This window comes from Bicyclus anynana, chromosome 22, assembly GCF_947172395.1.
Source record: "Bicyclus anynana chromosome 22, ilBicAnyn1.1, whole genome shotgun sequence".
In the NCBI taxonomy this organism is placed as follows: Eukaryota; Metazoa; Arthropoda; class Insecta; order Lepidoptera; family Nymphalidae; genus Bicyclus; species Bicyclus anynana.
The window spans coordinates 10,876,131-10,898,255 of NC_069104.1; the positions used below are offsets into that span (position 1 = coordinate 10,876,131).

At 39.3% G+C, this 22,125-nt stretch overlaps 1 protein-coding gene across 5 annotated transcripts in view; it reads left to right on the forward strand.

The window, feature by feature from the left end:
* The window catches only part of LOC112053903 (dystrophin, isoforms A/C/F/G/H), a 702,364-nt gene that overhangs the window by 8,276 nt on the left and 671,963 nt on the right, over positions 1-22,125 (forward strand). For all 5 annotated transcript variants that reach the window (XM_052888348.1, XM_052888349.1, XM_052888347.1 and 2 more), the window contains exons 2-8: positions 13,042-13,103; positions 15,476-15,568; positions 16,265-16,403; positions 16,835-16,956; positions 17,841-18,039; positions 20,190-20,362; positions 21,808-22,023. In XM_052888348.1, coding sequence (XP_052744308.1) covers positions 13,042-13,103; positions 15,476-15,568; positions 16,265-16,403; positions 16,835-16,956; positions 17,841-18,039; positions 20,190-20,362; positions 21,808-22,023 — 1,004 coding nt within the window. The remainder of the gene's footprint in view (positions 1-13,041; positions 13,104-15,475; positions 15,569-16,264; positions 16,404-16,834; positions 16,957-17,840; positions 18,040-20,189; positions 20,363-21,807; positions 22,024-22,125) is intronic.

Below are 22,125 nucleotides of genomic sequence, written 5' to 3' on the forward strand. Positions count from 1 at the left end.
CTTGACTGATCGTTTGCTAGCTACAGGTTCATACTCGCATCAGTCACGGTAACTTCAAGACAATCCTTTCATGTCATCATTTTGACGGCCTCCGTGGCGCAGTGGTATGCGCGGTGGATTAACAAAAACGGAAGTCCTGAGTTCGATCCCCGGCTGGGCAGATTGAGATTTTCTTAATTGGTCCAGGTCTGGCTGTGATTACGAGTGAAAAATTGTTAGATGTTACGGGTCTATAGGTTATTAGTCTAAGACTGATAAACTCATCATGATGATGATTTATTCGATGTCAAACTTTGCTAAGATAGGTTATCTATATTTCAAAACAGACATATCTACAAACATCTATCTCCCGTTCCTTCGAGAATTTCCTCCTGTTCATAAATGTACGTATAAGTTAAAAATAGTCACCTCTACGCGTCGATTTAATGAGTTTTGTCATGTTGTTTGTCCATTCGTTGTTCGCTTTGTAAATTAGAAAAAACATTATGGTACTGATATATACTATGATATTTCACGAGGAGTCAAGTCATTTATTTAGCTTCGTAGCAATTCTCGGGAAAACACCGCTGTAGATGTATTATTAAAGAGTCTCAAAGTGTGGCTAACCTAAGTGTCTCTTAGTTTTTTAAAAATGTATAAATCGTAACAGACGCCTCGCGGTTTCACCCGCATTTCCGTGGCAATACGGGGTTCATCATATCAGCCGATGGACGTCCACTGCAGGACATAGGCTTTTTGTAGGGACTTCCAAACATCACGATACTGAGCCACCTGCATCCAGCGAATCCTGCGACTCGCTTGATGTCGTCAGTCTACCTGGTGGGGGGTCGGCCAACACTGCGCTTACTAGTGCGGGTTCGCCATCCCAGCACTTTGGGACCCCAACGTCCATTGGCTCTTTGAACTATGTGCCCCGCCCATTGCCACTTCAGCTTCGCAACTCGTTGAGCTATGTCGGTGACTTTGGTTCTTCTGCGGATCTCCTCATTTCTGATTCGATCACGCAGAGATACTCCTAACATAGCTCGTTCCATCACCAAGTCTCGGAACCATAGGTCATCACTGGCAACACGCACTGTTAGAAGACTTTTTGCATTGAGGAATTTCGGACGAACAGATGTCGCGAAGTTTCCGGAATGCAGCTCAGCCGTTACGGGGTTAAAGCCTTGTATTTTCAGTTTTGTATTTTATGACCTTGGAAACCCTGTATATAATAATTATGTTCATGATAATAGTTACCTGTAGTCAATGAATAAATATTGCACCTGTGCGTTAATCTCACCATGAGATTGGCCGAAAAGAAAAACATTTCAGTCGGGAGCATATTATAATTATTATATAGAAATAAAATATCACAGAACTTGTAATACGAGAACCATAATATAATTCTTTCACACGACTTTCACGTACTAAACAGGCCCAATAAGGCACTCGAACCACGTTCTGGAGTAGGTTATACTGCGGTAGATTTTTTCTCGTGTGTTTTCGAGAAAAACTTAATTGAATCCCACAATGTTACCGAATGTTAGCATTTATAAAGGGGTTTTGGAAAGTTCTGTTATATGGTAACTCATCTTGCTTTTCCATATTTTATATTAGCTGCACCTCAGGAATTAGTTTGCCTAGATCCTGGTGGAATATCAGTGTATTGGAATTCTATTCTAGTGACTATCTCTGTAACAAAGTTCATGTAGATTATTTCAGCCATTGAGTAACGAACATTCATAATTAGTACTTTTCTGTAATTTTATTACATTGTTTGCGCGTGTTCCATAAGAAGCCATTGTACCGTATAAATAGTTAATGGATTTATTTTTCCCAACGAAATATTTCGGTTTCCTAAACACGTAGACAGAGAAGTTTAATAGACAAATATATATAGCAACCCTAAACAAAATAATTTGTGCTCGATTTCTGTAAAGATCCAATTAATAAAAGACAGTAAGGTTCGATATTAGGTGTAATAACGCAAGACGTATTCTCAAGCACTACGACGGGTTAAACAAGTTTGACAATCTTCAATTAGTAATGTTTTTTTTTAAAATTACATTTATATTAAAAAGACGAAAGATTGTATTTAAGTGTGTGTGTTTGTTACCATCACGCCCGAAACTACTGAACGGGTTTGTAGCGTGTTTTGTATTTAAAATTTAAAATAACGTTAAAATCGAATATCATTTGGCATACCACTCAGTTGTCTATTTATTTCTCTGTCTACGCCTAACTATGATATTAAATGGCACTAGTTGGCTAAAAACAAAACAAGGCACAGCATCATTAAAGGATGACTCGTTTATGTCAGTTGTAAAATCTTAAATGATACAATTTGCTGGTTGAGTTGCCGCAATGACAAATGCTTCTGAAGGCGACGTGATTAGCGTGTGAGACTGATTGTTTGATGAATGACTTCACACATGCCACTGTTGCTCAAATTGCGGTGAAACGACGATGAAACGGTTAAGGGCAAGTGCACACATCCGGCTACTTTGCCAGCCTCCGTGGCGCAGTGGTATGCGCGGTGGAAATACAAGACAGAGGTGGGCAGATTGAGTTTTTCTTAATTGGTTTAGGTCTGGCTGGTGGGAGGCTTCGACTGGCTAGCTACCACCCTACCGGTAAAGTCGCACCGCCAATGGATTAAGGCTGGTTTTAGAGTCACGCTGTCAAGACGCTGACCATCGGCGCTGACAGGCGAAATGTATGAACTCGTAGGGAGCGTTTCAGAATAACGCGTAGCTGTCAGCGCGTGCGGTGGTCGGCGCGCTAAGCGCTGAGCTGTCAGCGCCGACGGTCAGCGAGACTCTAAAACCAGCTTTATCGTTCCGGTACGATGTTGTGTAGAAACCGAAAAAGGTGTGTATCCTTGTGGATTTTCATCCTACTCCTAACAAGTAAGTCCGCTTCCATCTTAGATTGCATCATCACTTACCATCAGGTCAGCTTCTAGTCAAGGGCTAACTTGTAACAAATAAAAAAAATAATAAGAACATGTCCTGTGTACTAGGTGTAGGTGTTTCAAATAAATTAAAAATATACCGATTTTAAAAATTCCTTTACCACTTGAAAGCTACGTTATTTGTGAGTGTCATTAGCAATTTTTTATTCTTGTAATCTCACGGGAACGGGAACTACGCATGAAACCGCAAGACGTGGGTTAGTAGACTACTAAAATTGAACCGGCCTTATGTGTATATTATTTGTTTATGGGATCGATCGCAGCGTAGTGTGCGCCTGGCTTAAGACGCTTGCATAAGGACTGTGCATAATAAGATGAATGAAAGCAAGTAATTTATTGGCAAGGCACGCGAGAATGTCATTAGCTAGGGGAACAACATGTCTCAGTACCCACATGACCATTAGGGACAATTGTTTCTTAACTTTTTTTAAATTCTTACTTGGAAGTTAGTTACATTATTCAAGCATCGTTATAGATTAACAGTGGCTTAAAGTCGTAGGGGTGCCCCCAGGGGATTGTTCACCCGCTGAGGGTCAAAGGAGAATGCCAGATCCTGACCCAGTCCTCACTCGGAATGTTGCGGAAAATGTAGATGTACTAATTATATTAAATTTTTAAATAATTGTTTTTTAATAAACCATTTTTAACCGACTTCCAAAAAGGAGGAGGTTCTACGTTCGACTGTATGTATGTTTTTTTTTTTTTTTTTTTTTTTTTTATGTATGTCCAGCGATAATTCCATCATTTGTGGACCGATTTTGAAAATTCTTTTTTTGTTTTGAAGGGTTTGATTCCAGGGTGGTCCCATTTTTTTCATGTCAGGATCTGATGATGGCATCCTGGAGAAATCGAGGGGATCTTTTGAAAATTGTAGGGACGGCTAGTGCGTTTGTTAGTGTTTCCATAAGGTATTTTAAACCACTACAATTTTATGAAGGTCTGGAGTTGGTCTGATGATGGAGCCAAAACACAGACGATGGAACTCGTCAACGATTTACAGCAGGTACCTTTTGTTTGGGTTTGATTTATTTGTATTGATGAGAACTTTCCACCTAGATGGGTTGTGACTGTATTAAGGGTCTGATGATGAAGACGAAGGATAGTTAAGGGAACTCCTCGACGGTTCACAGTAGCTACCTTGTGTTTTGACTTGATAATTTTGTATTGATGAGAACTTTCCACCTGGATAGGTTGTGACTGTATTAGGGGTCTGGTGACGAAGATGAAGGATAGTTAAGGGAACTCCTCGACGGTTCACAGTAGCTACCTTGTGTTTGGACTTGATCAATTTTATATTGATGAGAACTTTCCAACCATGTGGATTGTGACTGCATAGGGGGTCTGGTGATGAAAACGGAGGACAGTCACCTTTCATGTTTTTCTGAATATTCATATTACGTGTGGATAAAGGGGGAGTAAAATTTTGTATATGAGTTAAGGTAGTATTTTTAAAATTGGGATTGTAGGACTTAGATACTTATTATAAAAAAATAACGTTTCAACTAATGCTTATTTATTTTTGTTCACACTCTGTAGGTGTGCTAACACTAAAAATTAAAAAATAAAAATTTTAATAAAAAAAATTCAACCGACTTCCAACTCAAAAATTAACTTAAACTAAAAAGCAAAAAATAACATCTTACCTATGTGCTACCTTCTGATCAGTTTGAAGGCGGTGCCAATCTAGTGTCATGTTTTAATTAAAGCCGTTTATGAAAGAACCACAGAAATTTTGTAATTTAAACGGCTTAAATTAAAACATCACTGGCTTGGCACCGCCTTCAAACTGATCAGAAGGTAGCACATAGGTAAGATGTTATTTTTTGCTTTTTAGTTTAAGTTAATTTTTGAGTTGGAAGTCGGTTGAATTTTTTTTATTACTGTTAAACTCCGGAATAAAAATCTGCCAAAAAAAGTAATTATATCCATTACGTTATTTCCTCATAGCTGACATTGTTTACTTATTTTTTAAAAACCTTATTTCAACCTTGGGTTCGAGCCCTTTAGAGCGTTTTTAGTGCATTCTAATATTTTATGTTCAAAATGGCTAGAATCCAGAACTGCGAAGTCAGATCAAAATGTAAAAATAAACTGTCATAACACTGTCAAACTATCAAAACTCGTAATAGACACCTCGGAGTAATTTGAAAATAATAAAATCACGTTTTTTTTAATGTATTGCATGTGGTAAGTGCTTCTGTATTTACAAAAAAACCAATCACGACGCTTTATCGTTATCTACTTCATAATAAACTGCACATATACCTAACCTTGAAATCAAAATTCAACTTGGATTTATTTTCATACCCCTAGTTATAAAGGGTTATAAGGTAATATTTGTTTAATAGTACAAAAAATCCAATAAAATGATATATAATATATTGTTGCAAATTATTTTTTTTAGTGGGTCAAACTTCTATACATTGTCTGGCATTGTCCTTTTAACTCTATGCGTTTGAGTATTCGACACTCGGCGGGCGTGCCTTGCCAATAAATTACTTGCTGGATCCTAAATAAATTATTTCTGCAATAACAATATTTAGATAAATTGTTTTTTTTATAGCACAAATACTTATATCATATAGATGTGCTCTGTGATTTCTCTCGTGTTGAACTATCTCTTTTATAGACTACATTAATTTTTAAATAATAGGCTGTCCAAAACTGAAAGATATTTTCAAATTCTTGAAAGAAACGAGAGAGTATCCAACCTTTTATTTATTGTGTTAAAATATGTGTATGGTGCGAAACCGAAGACTGCTAACAATGGCATAATATTAAATCTTAGAGGCGAATAAAATTTTTACCTAAATTGATTTAAATTATACCAAAACTTACCTTATGGATTGGAGACAAACTTATAATCGTTCAGTCTTTAATTTTGATTCATCGCGATGGTTTACGACCTATTTCCGACTTGTTTCTAAAACTAATACCTTTCAAATTCAACAAAAACGTCGGTTCTCTTACTAACTAATGACAGATCCAATCGATGACTTGATCACGTGACCTGTCGATAGTGCGAAGCGTTAGCGTTTGTAGAAAAACAATCGATGCGCCACAGGGCTACAGTCCAGGGGTGCTATTCCGCTATATTACACTAGTCGACGAACTTTTCGCCTATAACACGTCGTATTCGAATTTGAACTTTATGTTTATAGGATGGAACATAAAATGTCTCTAGCAACGAATTTGCCATGGAAACGAACGATGTCTCAGCGCTGTGTTTTTGCAGAATGCAGGTCTTGACCGTGCGTAGTAATGACACTTAAAATAATAGCTTGAATCCAGCATTGAATGAACGCACTAGAGTCATTAAGATAAAAAAAAAAGTATAGCTTCCGAAGCAAACGATCTTTTATCTGTTAGCATTCTATGTAAGTAAACACTTGTTGGAAGCAAGTGGTGTTTTTTATGAAGAGAAATCTCGTCGGCATCGCAGCGTGGCGGCTAGTATGGCATCCCGGCCGCGTGTCTATAGAATATAAAAAAAGAAAATAAACGGACTTAGACGCGTTCTAACCTAGTCCTTTTGTTGTTCAGCTGACTTATTCACTATTTTGGTCTTTATAATCAACCTATTGAAATAATCTATATTAATATTATAAAACTGAAGAGTTTAATTGTTTGTTTGGTCGTTATCAACCCATTATCAACCCATATTCGGCTCACTGTTTAGCTCGAGTCTCCTCTCAGAATGAGAGGGGTTAGGCCATTAGTCCACCACGCTGGCCCAATGCGGATTGGCAGACTTCACACACAGAGAATTAAGAAAATCTCCGGTGTGCAGGTTTCCTCACGATGTTTTTCCTTCACCTTTTGAGACACGTGATATTTAATTTCTTAAAATGCACACAACTGAAAAGTTGGTGGTGCATGCCCCTGACCGGATTCCAACCTACCCAACCCAGGTCATATCCACTGGGCTATCACGGCTCTATCCCGTCGAAATACGGGGATAATATAATTACTTATAGCTTATAGCCTTCCTCGATAAATTGGCTATCTAACACTGAAATCATTTTTCAAATCGGATTAGTACGAGATTAGCGCGTTCAAACAAACAAACTCATCAGCTTTATAATATTAGTATAGATTAACCTACTCTGCATTGTTCCCAAGAAAGAATGTAGTGACATTTAGTAACACCTCAACGCCAAGCGAGAATTGACTAATATGGGCTAGCGAGGAGGATGGATATGGGCATAACTTTCCATTTAATAGGGGCACCGCCCACGTGTGACCAGTGACCGCCCGTAGAAGGTCGACGGATGGGTTAATATGGGGGAACAAGTCAAGTTTTTTTTATCATTTACTTATTATCATTTTACGATGATTTTGTTTTGGGTCACTGTTATGATGTATGTTTTTTTAACCGGTAGTCTACTTCGTTCGTAATGCTAGCTACTCACTATCCAATAAGTTCTTGTGCCTGCAGTGCTAACTTTTATCGAATGACCTGCCGTTATGTCAGCCACTGACGATAAAGTAAGCTCACATGCCTGCAGTTAGATCTGCACGGCTGCTACGGCTTGACGTTCGATAAAACTGACTGTGTGTTGGTCGCGATGTGCGTGACATTAAGCAGATCGCGACCAACAGACGATTTGTATTATCGGATGTCCTGCCGTTATGTCAGCTACTGACAATCAAGTAAGCTCACATGCCTGCAGCGCTAATGGTTTGACGTTCGACAAAATTGATCGTGTATTGGTCGCGATGTGCAGGACATCAAGCAGATCGCGTCCAACAGACGATTATTCTTATTGGATGTCCTACCGTTATGTCAGCCACTAACAATCAAGTAAGCTCACATGCCTGAAGCGTTAATGGTTTGATGTTCGATAAAACTGATCGTGTTTTGGTCTCGATGTGCGTGACATCATGCAGATTAGCGTTGCAGGCACAAGAACTTATTTGATGGTGAGTGGCTAGCATAAAGGCTACTTCAGCTGTGGCTAGCGACGTGAAATAGATTTTTAACTAACAACTATACATTACAAATTGTACTAAATGGAAAATTCCTAGCCTAGCCTATAGCCTATAGCCTGATCATAATGTATTGTACTAATATATCTAAGTACATACCAACATGACAAGGACATACCAATGAATAATATTATATTGCTATAAATAAAAAAAATATCAAAATCCAAATGAGAGGATGTAAACAAAGGAAATATAATCTCGAACGTGCAAAAAATGACCTTGACTCTCGTCTCACTGTTTTTTTGCATATTAATGTTTTTAGATATTAAATCATACGGTAGACGACAAGTGCATATAATATTGCAGTACACTTCCAGTCTTTTTATGAATATAATACGATACGACTCATTTGAAAAACTTTTGTTAGGCCGGTCGCGAACGAATTAGGAAAAAAACCAATGTATCGTTTTTTTACACATAATACATTAAATGTACGTTTTCTGCCAACGGAATAACTTCCACGCGTACGTAACGAATGCGAGCCCTTGCGATAACATTGGTATATTTCAAATAAAGAAAAACTAGTTTCACTGAATTCCAAATCGAAATTACGCTTTAGGAAAACGAATACGGAAAACGAATGTATGCGGGCTGTTTCCTTGAGAAGATTCGACGTTCGGGGTGTAGATCTACCTCGTGGCCGTTTGCCTTCCACATTTCCCACCACAATATTTTTTTCCAAGTTGTCGTTACCACGGCGTGATAAGTCCAAAATAACTGAAGATGCACTGTACACAGATGGTTGAGAGACTTGTTTTAATTTGAAGCTGTGAAAGAATTGATACATTTGTACATAATATAAGTATATTAGATTGAGACAGATAAAAACAGTCTACATTTGCAGATCAGCAATCAATTACTGTTAGCATGTACCGTACTAATATTAAAATGAATCATCTTCCAATATACATTCGTGAATAATTTCTTGTCAGTCATTATAGACATTTTTTGTTGTTAACCAATAATATTTGGTGTTCCAAGGTCGGGCGCAAGGCTACAGGCAAAAGGTGCGGTGTAAAGTTGGGCTGGGTTCAGATGATCGTAGTTTGCCGTACTTGTTACGAAACATCAAAATTCAGGTTCGAAGTTTTTGATTGAAACACATGGTGACTCGTATAAGACTTTATTCCACTTCTTAATCCAATTATCAATACACACTTCCAAATGTAGGAATTGCGTTGTCCAAAATCGTAGCCGAGTTCACTATTGTTCACTTGTATCGCTGGTAACAATTGATTTTACTTCGCTTTGCTCCGAAAGTCAACTACCCCCTTGACTACAATCTCACCTGATGTAAATGATGCAATCTAAGATGGAAGCGGGCTAACTTGTTAACAGGAGGATGAAAATCCACACCTCTTTCGGTTTTTACACAATGTCGTACCGAAACCCTAAATCGCTTGGCGGCACGTCTTTGCCGGTAGGTAACTAGCCACGGTATCGGTGAAGGAAAACATCGTGAGGAAACCTGCACACCAGAGAATTTCTTAATTCTCTGCGTGTGTGAAGTCTGCCAATCCGCATTGGGCCAGCGTGGTGGACTATTGGCCTAACCCCTCTCATTCTGAAAGGAGACTCGAGCTCAGCAGTGAGCCGTATATGGGTTGATAACGAACTAGCCACGGCCGAAGCCTCCCCCCTCACAAGCCAAATCTGGACAAATTAAGAAAACCTTAATCGGCCCAGCCGGGGATCGAACACAGGACCTTCGTCTTGTAATTCTACCACGTATATCACTGCGCCACGGAGGTTATCAAGGGTCTGGATCCTTAAAACCTGCTACCTCCCAAAGCGACCACGGTCCAAACTCCGTAATTGGCTACCGTGCTTACTCATGGTAGGAGCAAGAGTTAACAAACTTTCAGCTTTTATAAAATGATGAAGGTCTGGGGTTCACGAAACTCACTAACTATAATATTTAGTTAGTTACTTATACTATGTCATTATATAACAGCGGATACAACATACACATTTATTTCTACATCAAATTTGCATGCCAGACAAGCGGCGTTACATAACAATGCAGTCGCAGCTTTATATCCGTCGGAGCGCATCTAACGGGATCTGTCACTACTCATTCCTGAGCATATCCAGTCTGCGATATATAGTCGAACGGCTGGCTCTGTTAGTGAGAGTGCTTTGGAATTACCTTGTGCTTCAGTTGAACATCGATAACATGAACTCGATTGCTTGTGGAGCGATTTGTGTGGAATTCTCTTTACTTTGCAATATCCTGAAGTAACCCTTTTGAAATTGAGATATCCTGAAGGAAGGGAAAAGAAGGAACCTTCTAAATTGTAGGCAATGTCTAAGGGGTCTATAATGTCGCATTGTTTTTGGAATGTTTGTTACACTGACTTGTAAAGCAAAATCTGTTAACACTCATTTCTGGGCATATCCAGTCCAGTCTTCGATATATAGTCGAACATCTAGCTCTGTTAGTGAGAGTGCTTTGGTATTACTAGTGCTTCTATTGAACATCGATAACATGAACTCGATTGCTTGTGGAGCAATTTGTGTGGAATTCTCTTTACTTTGCGATATCCGATCCGATGAATTTGAGATATGTCCTGAAGAAAGGGAAAGGAAGGAATCTTCTTTTACTGTGACATATCCTGAAAAAAGGGAGAGAAAGGAAACTTCTTTTGCTTTGAGATATCTTGAAGACAGAAAGGAAGGAAACTTCTGTTTACTTTGGGATATTCTGAAGGAAGGAAACTTCTTAATTGTAGGCAATATATTGGGGGTCTATCATGAATTTTTGCTTAACCGTTATAGATGTCGCGTTGTTTTTGGAATATTTGTTACACTGACTTGTAAAGCAAAGGCAAAAATTTGTGTGAATTTCTTGTTGCCTTCAAATATCCTATAGGAAGGGAAATTCTTAATTTTGGGCGACGTCTTTCTTTAGGAAACATGAATTTTTAGTCAAACATTTTAGATGTCACATTGTTTTTGAAATCATCGTTACCTAATATTTTCTTCCTTCGTCCTTCTATGAAATGACGACGAAATTGATGAGAATGTAAAATCAAGGGAGATATGCGAATATACTAGTTTGTAAAAGAACCTCGTATCTGCTAAGGGGTATACGGGAGTGAGCCGTGATGATATTATGTATTTCTTCCTTTAGGTCTACTTTGAATTATATTAGTTGACATATATGAAATTGAGGGTCTATGTAACAACTTCGTGGATATCACACAGTAGGTAGATGACATTTCGCAGTTGATTAGACGTTGATTCTAAAGGTTTTTAATAAAGACCAAATTAGTGATTGTGAAATTGACAATACGAGTACCTACGTATGTAAAAAATCCCAGTATCTAAACGTTGCTCAACGACCAACGATTGAAGCTGATTTATATTTTCCATTTATTAATGGGACGATCGGGTTTCCATTGTCCAATTGATAGTCTATTTCAATTTGCTGCACCAACTTGTTAGTTTCAGTTTACAAGAGAATATTATTTACATTCGGAGTTATTTCTAACTTCAAGTATAACTAAATAGTGTAGTGCCTTTCTTTAGGATCCTACTGTTCGACTGTTTAATTGCGTGGTTTTCTCTTATTGTCGTATTTGACGTTACCTTTATGTAAGCTACATGTATCTTGATAGTTTCAAGATAACACTAGAAATTAGTGCTATCAATTATTATTAGTGCAACTTAGTATTTTCTCCTACTTTGCTACTGCAACCGGTTTATTTGAATTTGCTGTTATAACTTACTTTATCGTAAAAATTTAGGCTATATACATCTCAGAACGTTCTTTTAGATTTTAAAAGAAATAATTTCTATCTATCTTAAATTTTTTTCTAATACTTAGACTGGCCGTTATAGATTACTTTATTCTCAGGCGTAGCTAGTAGATCTTTCTAGATTTCTATTAGCAAGCCTATATTTTTAACAGCACTGTTATAATGAATATGGGCTGCAGTAAACATGTCTCACATGTTACGTTAGATTTATCGGTTACTCGCTAATTCGGTGCTAACTCACTTGTGCTCAGTATCTTGGTCAGTCGTATCAATCGCATTCACCTCAAAGCCCACATTGGATATCGATTTCGAGGTTTCAATAGTTACTTACCTAAGTGCTAATTCTAGTTCTCCATCGAAGCTATTGTATTGTGATTTTGTAGCTTAATGTTCTATTTGTTATAAAGTTCTAAGAGTTAATGTGTTGATGTTATAGTGGTACAAAAGTTAGGAAAAGTAATTTGAAGGAAGAACTGCTTCTAGTACTAACTAGAGAATTAAATTGAACTAATAGAATCATACTAACAGAACCGATAAAGTGAAATTTAATAAGACATCGCAATGAGTATTGTTTTTATTTGAAGAGATTCGAATTAAAGAAGATTTTATAAGTCAACTCTCAACGAAGTCAGGAACTTAATCATAATTCTCATTAATTATTTAATATGGAAGTATGCAATACAAAGAACTGTTGAAAATATGGAGCGTAAAGAGAAATTAAAATGGTAGAATGTTAACATTATTGAAAACATGGGAAGTGTTGGTTGGATCGAGATTGAATTTGGAAGATTGTGACGACTTTTGTAATTACTTAATTTATATAAAGTAACAGTAGATTGAGAGCCGTGATAGCTTGGATATGACTTCTGCATTCGTTACAGAGGGCGTAGGTTCGAATTCGGTCCGGGGCATGCACCTTCAACTTTTCAGTTATGTGCATTAAAAAGAAATTAATTATCACGTGTCTCAAACGGTGAAGCATAAACATCGTGAGGAAGCCTGCATACCAGAGAATTCTCTTAAGTAATTCTCAAGTTGTGTGAAGTCTGAGTTAAAGATGACGTTGAACAGTTGATTCAATTACCCACAAAATTATTCAGTTACAAATACTTTAACAATAACATTTTACCTTTAAGTAGAATCCTAAGATACCTAATCACTTGAAAATGTTTTTACTTACTTAAAAAGTTTTATTTTTAACTAAATGACTGTACAATGGAATGCTCTAAGAGTCGATAAAAATATCGATATGTGATATGATGTTTTGATCAACATAGAATATATTTTAATTGCCTACTTTGTATAAAATAACAAGTTTCTTTGTTTTCTTTGCAGATGAAAGAGAGGATGTACAAAAGAAAACATTCGCCAAATGGATAAACTCACAACTCGCTAAGGTAATGTACATAATACATAATTATAGTACTTTTATTTTTTAAATTATTGACTTGAACATTCACTTGTAATGAGCATTCGTGCGAATGTTACATCAGAGACGTCACTGACTGCAGTCGGCGACGCCGTCGCCTGCCGCCGAGACGTCGCCGACTGCAGTCGACTGCGGTCGTCGGTAGAGATGCCGCTCGTGTAAATGAACCCTAACGTTTAAACTAGTCTATCAATATAGAAACTATTATTACTCATTATCTAGCCTAAAATTGTTTATACGCCGTCTTTATTAACACTGATGGGGGTCTATGATCGCTTTAAAAAAGTACGAGTACCATGGCACCGTTCGCATCGCTTTGTACCAATTACGGCCAATTAGTGTTTGTATGGTAGCTGTAAAAACTAAAACGGTTACAAACACTGAAAACTAATTTGCCGACTTCCCGTTACGGTTACAGTTTAATGTTCTAGACCTAAGTATATCCACTGAATCTATAGTCTATGAGTTTTATAACTGCAAAAGGAAATAGAATGTGAATTATTTTGCTTCTTATCTTCTTTATTACTTTCTTCAGACTGTGTAATTGATAAAATAGATGAATGGTTGCATTTGAAACGCCTCTCGTATCTCAACTAATATACAAAGACAACATCTACATTTATGGCCACGACTGAATTTCTTGCAGGTTCTTTCTTACTAGAATCTGGCTTTGAAACCAATGTAGGATAGAGAGTCATTACTTTACAAACTTTGTGTGCCAAGGCTTAATTTATAGTTAAAGCCGAATGTCTTTGAATGGGGATGATGACTAGGTTTGAATATATTGATTTTTATGATACATTCGGGTAAATAGGGTCAATGTTAACTAATTTATACATAAAAAGCAAAGATTGACTGGATATTTGCAAAATAAATAAGATTATAAAATTTCAAAATGTACTAAAAATATTTTATCGTAATTAGATGAAAATTCATACAGTTTTAGCTTCCTTACATTAAATGTGACATTTTTTAATATTTGAACTATAAGCATAAACGCACAAATAACAAAGATATTAGTAATTTTGTTTGAACGCGCATACAAATGTAACGATCATTACATTGCCTATGACGTCATTATTTCGAGCCATTTTGTATGGGGCGTTTTTCAGGGATCCGCGGCAGCGCCGCAAATCTGACTCTTTAAATCCCTGTAGCTCCGAAAGTAATGATTGCAGATACCCTGTTCCTTTTACAAAATTGCTTTACTATTGGTATACTCTTAATTTATATACAATTTAAAAAACTGTCATCATCCCTATTGTAGGTAGATACTCGTTAAAAATGCTTTTACGTAAAACGTTATCCCTGTTAGCTGTATATGTTAGTTGTTAACATTACATTTAAACTGAGTATCACTTAAAAGCACCCATGTGTCTACATACATTTGTAGTTATATGTATTCGTAATTACTCGTAGATCTGTACTTTGGACCACTTGATTGTTTTATTTAACAAGAAATTTGCGAAACCTTATATGGTATCCAAAGTGTATGCACAATGCGCATACTAACCAACGAACCAACTCGAAGGCTCTAAAGTGGGTGATTTCATCCCCTATACAGTCACCGCCCCACCATCGCCCATCTAACGCTGACCAACGCAGTCGTCAATTCCCACGCCAGTTTCTTAGTCGGGTCTAACTTAGTCGTCAATTCCCACACGCCAGTTTCTTAGTCGGGTCTAACTTAGTCGTCAATTCCCACACGCCAGTTCGGGTCTCACCTAGTCGTCAATTCCCACACGCCAGTTTCTTAGTCGGGTCTAACTTAGTCGTCAATTCCCACACGCCAGTTTCTTAGTCGGGTCTAACTTAGTCGTCAATTCCCACACGCCAGTTCGGGTCTCACCTAGTCGTCAATTCCCACACGCCAGTTTCTTAGTCGGGTCTAACTTAGTCGTCAATTCCCACACGCCAGTTTCTTAGTCGGGTCTCACCTAGTCGTCAATTCCCACGCCAGTTTCTTAGTCGGGTATCACCTAGTCGTCAATTCCCACACGCCAGTTTCTTATTCGGGTCTCATCTAGTCGTCAATTCCCACACGCCAGTTTCTTAGTCGGGTTTCACCTAGTCGTCAATTTTCACGAAGTAATTTTCGTGCGTAACCTTTTATACACGAAAACCACAATTATTAGTACTATTTCACCGTACCTAACTGCCCTCGACTGGTCACTAAAGGGCTGACTAAATTTTTTTCAGCCTGTCCGTCCGACGTGGTATTGCAGAAAGTATTTGTGCCAACACAAAGGCAAAAAATAATATGATACGTATAGCTTGTACGATAAGTTAAAAAAAAAGGAATATCAAAGTATTTATATATATATAACTGTTGTATTTCAGAATGGAAAGCCGTTAGTAGAAGACTTGTTCCAAGACCTGCGAGATGGAGAAGTGTTGCTGTCTCTACTGGAGATACTTACCGCACAGCAGTTTGTAAGTTGTGTTTTTAAATGATTAAACAACCAGGGCCTGTAGCCATGTGGCACGTCGATTCTTTTTCTACAAACGCTAACGCTTCGAAAATTTAAAAATGTACGGGAATGACATTCAATATCGACAGGTCACGTGATGAAGTTGTCGATCGGAGCTTTCATTCGCATACATTTTGCCGCCATATATCAGCCGATGGACGTCCACTGCAGGACATAGGCCTTTTGTAGGGACTTCACGATACTGAGCCACTTGCGTCTAGCGAATCCCTGCGACTCGCTTGATATCGTCAGTCCACCTGGTGGGAGGTCGACCAACGCTGAGCTTTCTATTGCGGGGTCGGCATTCCAGCACCTTCGAACCCAAACGGCCATTGGCTTTTGGAACTATGTGCCCCGCCCATTGCCACTTCAGCTTCGCGACTCGGTGAGCTATGTCGGTGACTTTGGTTCTTCTGCGGATCTCCTCATTTCTGATTCGATCACAAAGATACTCCTAACATATCTCGTTCCATCGCCCGCTGTGTGACTCTGAGCCTTCTTATGAGGCCCATAGTTAGCGACCAAGTCTCAGAACACGCACTGTTCGAAGACTTTTGTCTTCAGGTACTGAGCAATTTCGAACAAAAAGATGTCGCGAAGTTTATTGAATGCTGCCCAGCCGAGCTTGATATTCATTATTATCTTTGAATGGTTGCAGAAACGCGAGCGAGGTCGCATGCGAGTTCACCAACTCAACAACGTTAACGCAGCGTTGCGAGCGCTGGCCGCGGCGGGCGTGCGTCTCGTCAACATCAGCAGCGGTGACATCGTCGACGGCAACCCCAAGCTTATACTCGGTGAGGCTCATGTCATAGACCCCTATACAACCCATATTCAAGACCATATTATGCAGGAGTATCGTCTCAGAATGAGAGGGGTTAGGCTAGTAGTCCAAACGCTGGCCCAATGCGGATTGGCAGACTTCACACACCTAGATAATTAAGAAAATTCTCAGGCATGTAAGTTTCCTTATGTTTTTCACAGTTCGAGGCACATGATATTTAACTTCTTAAATATGCACCAAAAAGTTGGAGATGCATGACCGGCACTGGATCTACACGCTATGATAGATCCGAAAATCCCCTCTAAAAATTTTTATCTCAGTGTTTCTAACACTTTTTCAAATAAATCAGCTTACATTAGTCACTCACCTAACCTTCATAATATAACATATGTAGGCTATTAATCATTGTTGTCTTCTAATATGTTGTTTTATGTGTAATTCCAGGTCTAGTATGGAGCATAATTCTGCACTGGCAAGTCCACTACCATCTCAAGGAGTTGATGTCGGAACTGCAACAGACCAACCTTGAAAAGACTCTACTTGCCTGGTGTCGAACTCACACGCAGGTAAATTAAATATTCATTATTTAAATAAATATAGCCTATGTTATACTACCTGATAATGTAGCTTTCTTTTAGTGAAACAATTCTTGATTTCTGTCTGATTTTAAGTTTATTTGTTATATGAAAATAGAAATCATTCCGTTTGTAATCCATAGTTTCATACTAATTATACACGCATAAACGTAAGTCTGTCGGTTTATTACCTTTTCATGTGCTTGTACATTGAATAACATAAAATTGAAAATTTGAAACCTCTGAAGGTCATGAAATTATTAAGTACACTCTTTACCAAATCATCAATATTCTCTTTCAGTGCGCTTAAATTTGGGACCCACTCGAGTATATTTGCAGACATTCAGTTCGTCTTCCCCATTTTCAGCCCCCAGAACTTTAACCAGCTAAACGGATTTTCATAAAACATGTCTAAGAACACTCGCACATAACTCACCTTTCATACAAAACAAACTAAAATGAAATCGCCTCATCCGTTCGGGAGCACGTCTAACTTATAACACCCCTCTCTTTGCGTTGGGGGTTAAAAATAAGCGTCTACTTGTTAGTACAATACGACGGCCGGATGGTTTTGACGGCCTCCGTGGCGCAGTGGTATGCGCGGTGGATTTACAAATCGGAGGTCCTGGGTTCGATCCCCGGCTTGACAGATTGAGATTTTCTTAATTAGTCCAGGTCTGGCTGGTGGGAGGCTTCGGCCGTGGCTAGTTACCACCCTACCGGCAAAGACGTACCGCCAAGCGATTTAGCGTTCCGGTACGAAGTCGTATAGAAACCGAAAGGGGTGTGGATTTTCATCCTCCTCTTAACAAGTTAGCCCGCTTCCATCTTAGACTGCAATACACTTTTACAATATATTGATATAATGTTCACAGAACTACATGGGAGTGAAAGTGGAGAACTTCACATCGTCGTGGTCGGACGGTTTGGCCTTCAACGCGTTACTGCACCGCTGGAGGCCGCAGCTCTTCGACTACTCGGCTCTGCTGCGTCTGAGCGCGGCTCAGAGGCTCGAGCACGCCTTCGCGCTGGCGCAGCGACATCTGGCCATCGATAGACTGCTGGACCCTGAAGGTATGTACAGTACAGTGTGTTGGTATGGCAACAGGCGCTGTGACATCATCCCATACACTGATGACTGGCTCTCTAAGGTATAGAGACAAACCACATAACAGAGTTGTTCGCACAGGGTGGCCTTCGATAGACTGCTGGACCCTGAAGGTATGTATTGAGTCCTCCACTGCATAGTACAGTGTGGTGGTATGGCATCAGGCGCTGTGACATGTCATAGACAGATGACTGGCTCTCTAAGGTGTAGAGACAAAACACATAACAGAGTTGGTCGCACGGGGTGGCCTTCGATAGACTGCTGGATCCTGAAGGTATGTATTGAGTCCTCCACTGCATAGTGCATTGTGTTGGTATGGCAATAGGTGTTGTGACATCATGCTATAGACAGATGACTGGCTCTCTAAGGTGTAGAGACAAAACACATAACTGAGTTGGTCGCACGGGGTGGCCTTCGATGGACTGCTGGACCCTGAAGGTATGTATTGAGTCCTCCACTGCATAGTACAGTGTGGTGGTATGGCATCAGGCGCTGTGACATGTCATAGACATATGACTGGCTCTCTAAGGTGTAGAGACAAAACACATAACAGAGTTGGTCGCACGGGGTGGCCTTCGATAGACTGCTGGACCCTGAAGGTATGTATGGAGTCCTCCACTGCGTTGTACTGCGTCTGGCTATGGCAACAGGCCAGCAATATCAGGCTATAGATACATAGCTGGCCCCCAAAAGTTTATCATTGAGTCCTTGTCTAAGTGTTACAATATGCGTACTTTCACAGCGTAATGTCTTAGGGTATTTTATTGTGGGGCAAGGCTGCCGATATACAATCTATATTTGTACTTCAAAAAAGAGCAATTCGAGCAATATATCAATTAAAATCACGCGAGTCCCTTCGTCAAAAGTTTAAAGAAATAGGTATACTAACAGTAGCCTGTCAATATATATATAACAGTATAGTCTATGTAAGACAAAATATTAATTTGTACAAACGAAAAGGAGATTTAAACCCACGTCTTACTAGACACGAGCATAAGTTAGTTATTTCTGCATATCGTCTCCAAAGAGTAAAAAAATCTTTTGTAGGTTTGGGTGTACTCTTCTATAATAAGATCCCCAAGACTGTGATGGACCTGCCAATGCATAGCTTTAAGCAATGTGTTAAAAAACATTTACTTAGTCGAGGTTACTACAACATTGATGAGTTCCTTAATGATAAAGATGCTTGGAGGCCGTTGGATCAGCTTCCACCTTCACACAGAAAGTAAAACTATAAGAAATGTAAACAGTAATTGTTATTAATTGTAAATTATAATACTGTATGACTTTTTCAAAAGAGCAACTGTTGAGTTTCTTGCCGGTATCTTCTCAGCAGAACCTGCCTTCCGAACCGGTGGTAGAATCTTTACAAATAGTCAACTGACGTGTCAAAAGTGCTTGTAAACTGAGCCTACTTGAAATAAATGATTTTTGATTTTTGATTTTGAGGTATGTTGTCAAGCGCAGTGATGTCATGCCATGAATAGTCAGCTGGCTCTCAAAGGTATTTATAAAGAGAAAACTCTCTACTGGGTCCTCGCTAGGAGGAGGTACACAGTACAGAGTATAGTGACGCAGGGGGCGAAATGATATTTAGAGATTCAAACTTCTGGACCTTAAAGGTATACTTAACTTCAGCATATTACTTTACTCTGATTGAGGCAAGGATTCAGTCATCTTCTAAAATTGAACTCCTCGCTTGGTTTCTTCTTGTTTTTCCTTCTTTTGTTTGTTCCGTAAGTCCATACATATTACGCGGACTCGTAGCAAAGAAAAACTTGCTGACTTGCAATAATCAGTACCTGTATATTGTTTACTAACTTTCCTGTTTCAACTACTTGACCAATCATCTTGAAATTGTTCATACAAATGATTTGTTTGAACAATTTCTTTGATTTCTACACGACATCGTACCGGAACGCTAAATCGTTTAGTGGTAAGTCTTTGTAGGTAGCCACGGGCCGGATCCTCCCACCAGCCAGACCTGGACCAATTAAGAAAACCTCAATCGGCCCAGATCGAACCCAAGACCTCCGTATTGTAAATCCGCCGCGCATACCACTGCGCCACGTAGTTCGTCAAAATGTTAACTAACCATAACCTATTTACATTCCAGATGTAAACACACCGAATCCAGACAAGAAGTCAATAATGATGTATGTGATGTGCTTGTTCCAATCACTGCCGCACAGTGACGTCACACAGACAGACAACGCAGAACACGTGGAACAAACTGACCCTGCAGATGTGGGAGACGATCAGACCAGCCCTGTGGATGCTAACGCTGAGGTACAGGAGTTCTTTAAGCCTAGTATGTCTCAATAATATATACTCAGAGGCCCAATGATCCGCCCACTTTAATATACTCGCGCCACATTAAAATGGGCGGATAATTGTGCCTCTGAGTATATTTCGAGACACGATTAAATTCAAAAATATCGTTCTTTATTTTGTTGCAATGTGACTAAAATGAGAGACATATTTTCGATTTCGACGTTATCTACAAGTTGATCAACAACATAATCTCGATGTGAGAAAAATTACCGTTCTCTTTCATTTGGGCAAAAGGGAGAGAGATGGGTATAGTTTCGATTTCGACGCTATTGGTTGACAATATGTCGTCACGGGATAAGTCTTTGACACATGCTAGACACTGGTGTTGAAAAGACTTCAATGATTAGGGGCCAGTTTCACCATCTGATTAGTGTGCGTGATAGCTTCACAGTCTTTGACACTTGATACATGTCACGTAATTTTCGCTACTTTCTCACTTTGAAAGTGACAAAAATCATTATCTGAGGGTTGTCAATCAAATTAAATGTATTAATAATATTTCACACGCGTACGCGTACGATACACGCGTCATTCAATAAGACTATAAACAAAAGTTTTGTAAGTAAGTTTTGTCAAAAAATATACTCTTCAATTCACTCCAGGATATTTTTTTTTGTATAAAGTATAATTAATTATATGCCTGTATTGGCCTACAATCACATGTTAAGCATAGTTACCATTTGACATTGACTGTTACATAATCAAACATCATCCTAAAGCCTCCAACGCACATGGATATCGTTTAACTTCCAAAACCACTCTCCTATTATAGAGATTTATATAGAAGATCTCTTGGCCTCTCTAGAAGTGCAGTTAGTATCTATATTAGTATCCAAAGCTGCTCTAATAGGATTTTATCAAATTAGGCTAGGCAAGGAGAACAACACGAGCAGAGAAGGGGGAGTGTTGAACGATCGTCAAGGAATTCCTTAACCCTACATCCTGTAGTCACAAGTTCGGGACTCTGCTCGGAGTTTTTCTCTCTACCACGCGATGGACCCGGCAGCCGCACGGTGAATGCATGGAATGCTAAGATATTCGTTTCATGATAATGATGATAGAGCCGTGATAGCCCAGTGGATATAAACTCTGCCTCCGATTCCGGAGGGTGTGGGTTCGAATCCGGTCCAGGGCACGCACCTCCAACTTTTTAGTTGTGTGCATTTTAAGAAATTAAATATCACGTGTCTAAATCGGTGAAGGAAAACATCGTGAGGAAACCTGCATTCCACAGAATTATCTTAATTCTCTGCGTGTGTGAAGTCTGACAATCCGCATTGGGCCAGCGTGGTGGACTATTGGCCTAACCCCTCTCATTCTAAGAGGAGACTCGAGCTCAGCAGTGAGCCGAATATGGGTTGATGACGACGACGACGATAATGATGATGATGTCTTCTCAGGTTTTCGGTGGTGGCAGCGCTGCCGCATCCCGTCCCGTGTCAGTGGCGACGACTTGCTCCGTGGAGTTAGGCGCTTACGGCGCCGCGTTAGAGGACGCTCTGGCTGCCTTGCTCGACGGGGAGGAGAGATTGAACGCCTCGCCGCTACCGGTGGAGGAAGACGACCAGCCGGGCGTGTACCTTGCCGCTTTGAAAGAACACTTCCATTCCCATGAGGTATCTATGTAGTGTCCAGTTCTGAGTTTTATAATGTCAAAGTCAATGTTCGTTTTCTTTTTTTTTTTTATTCTTTACAAGTTAGCCCTTGACTACAATCTC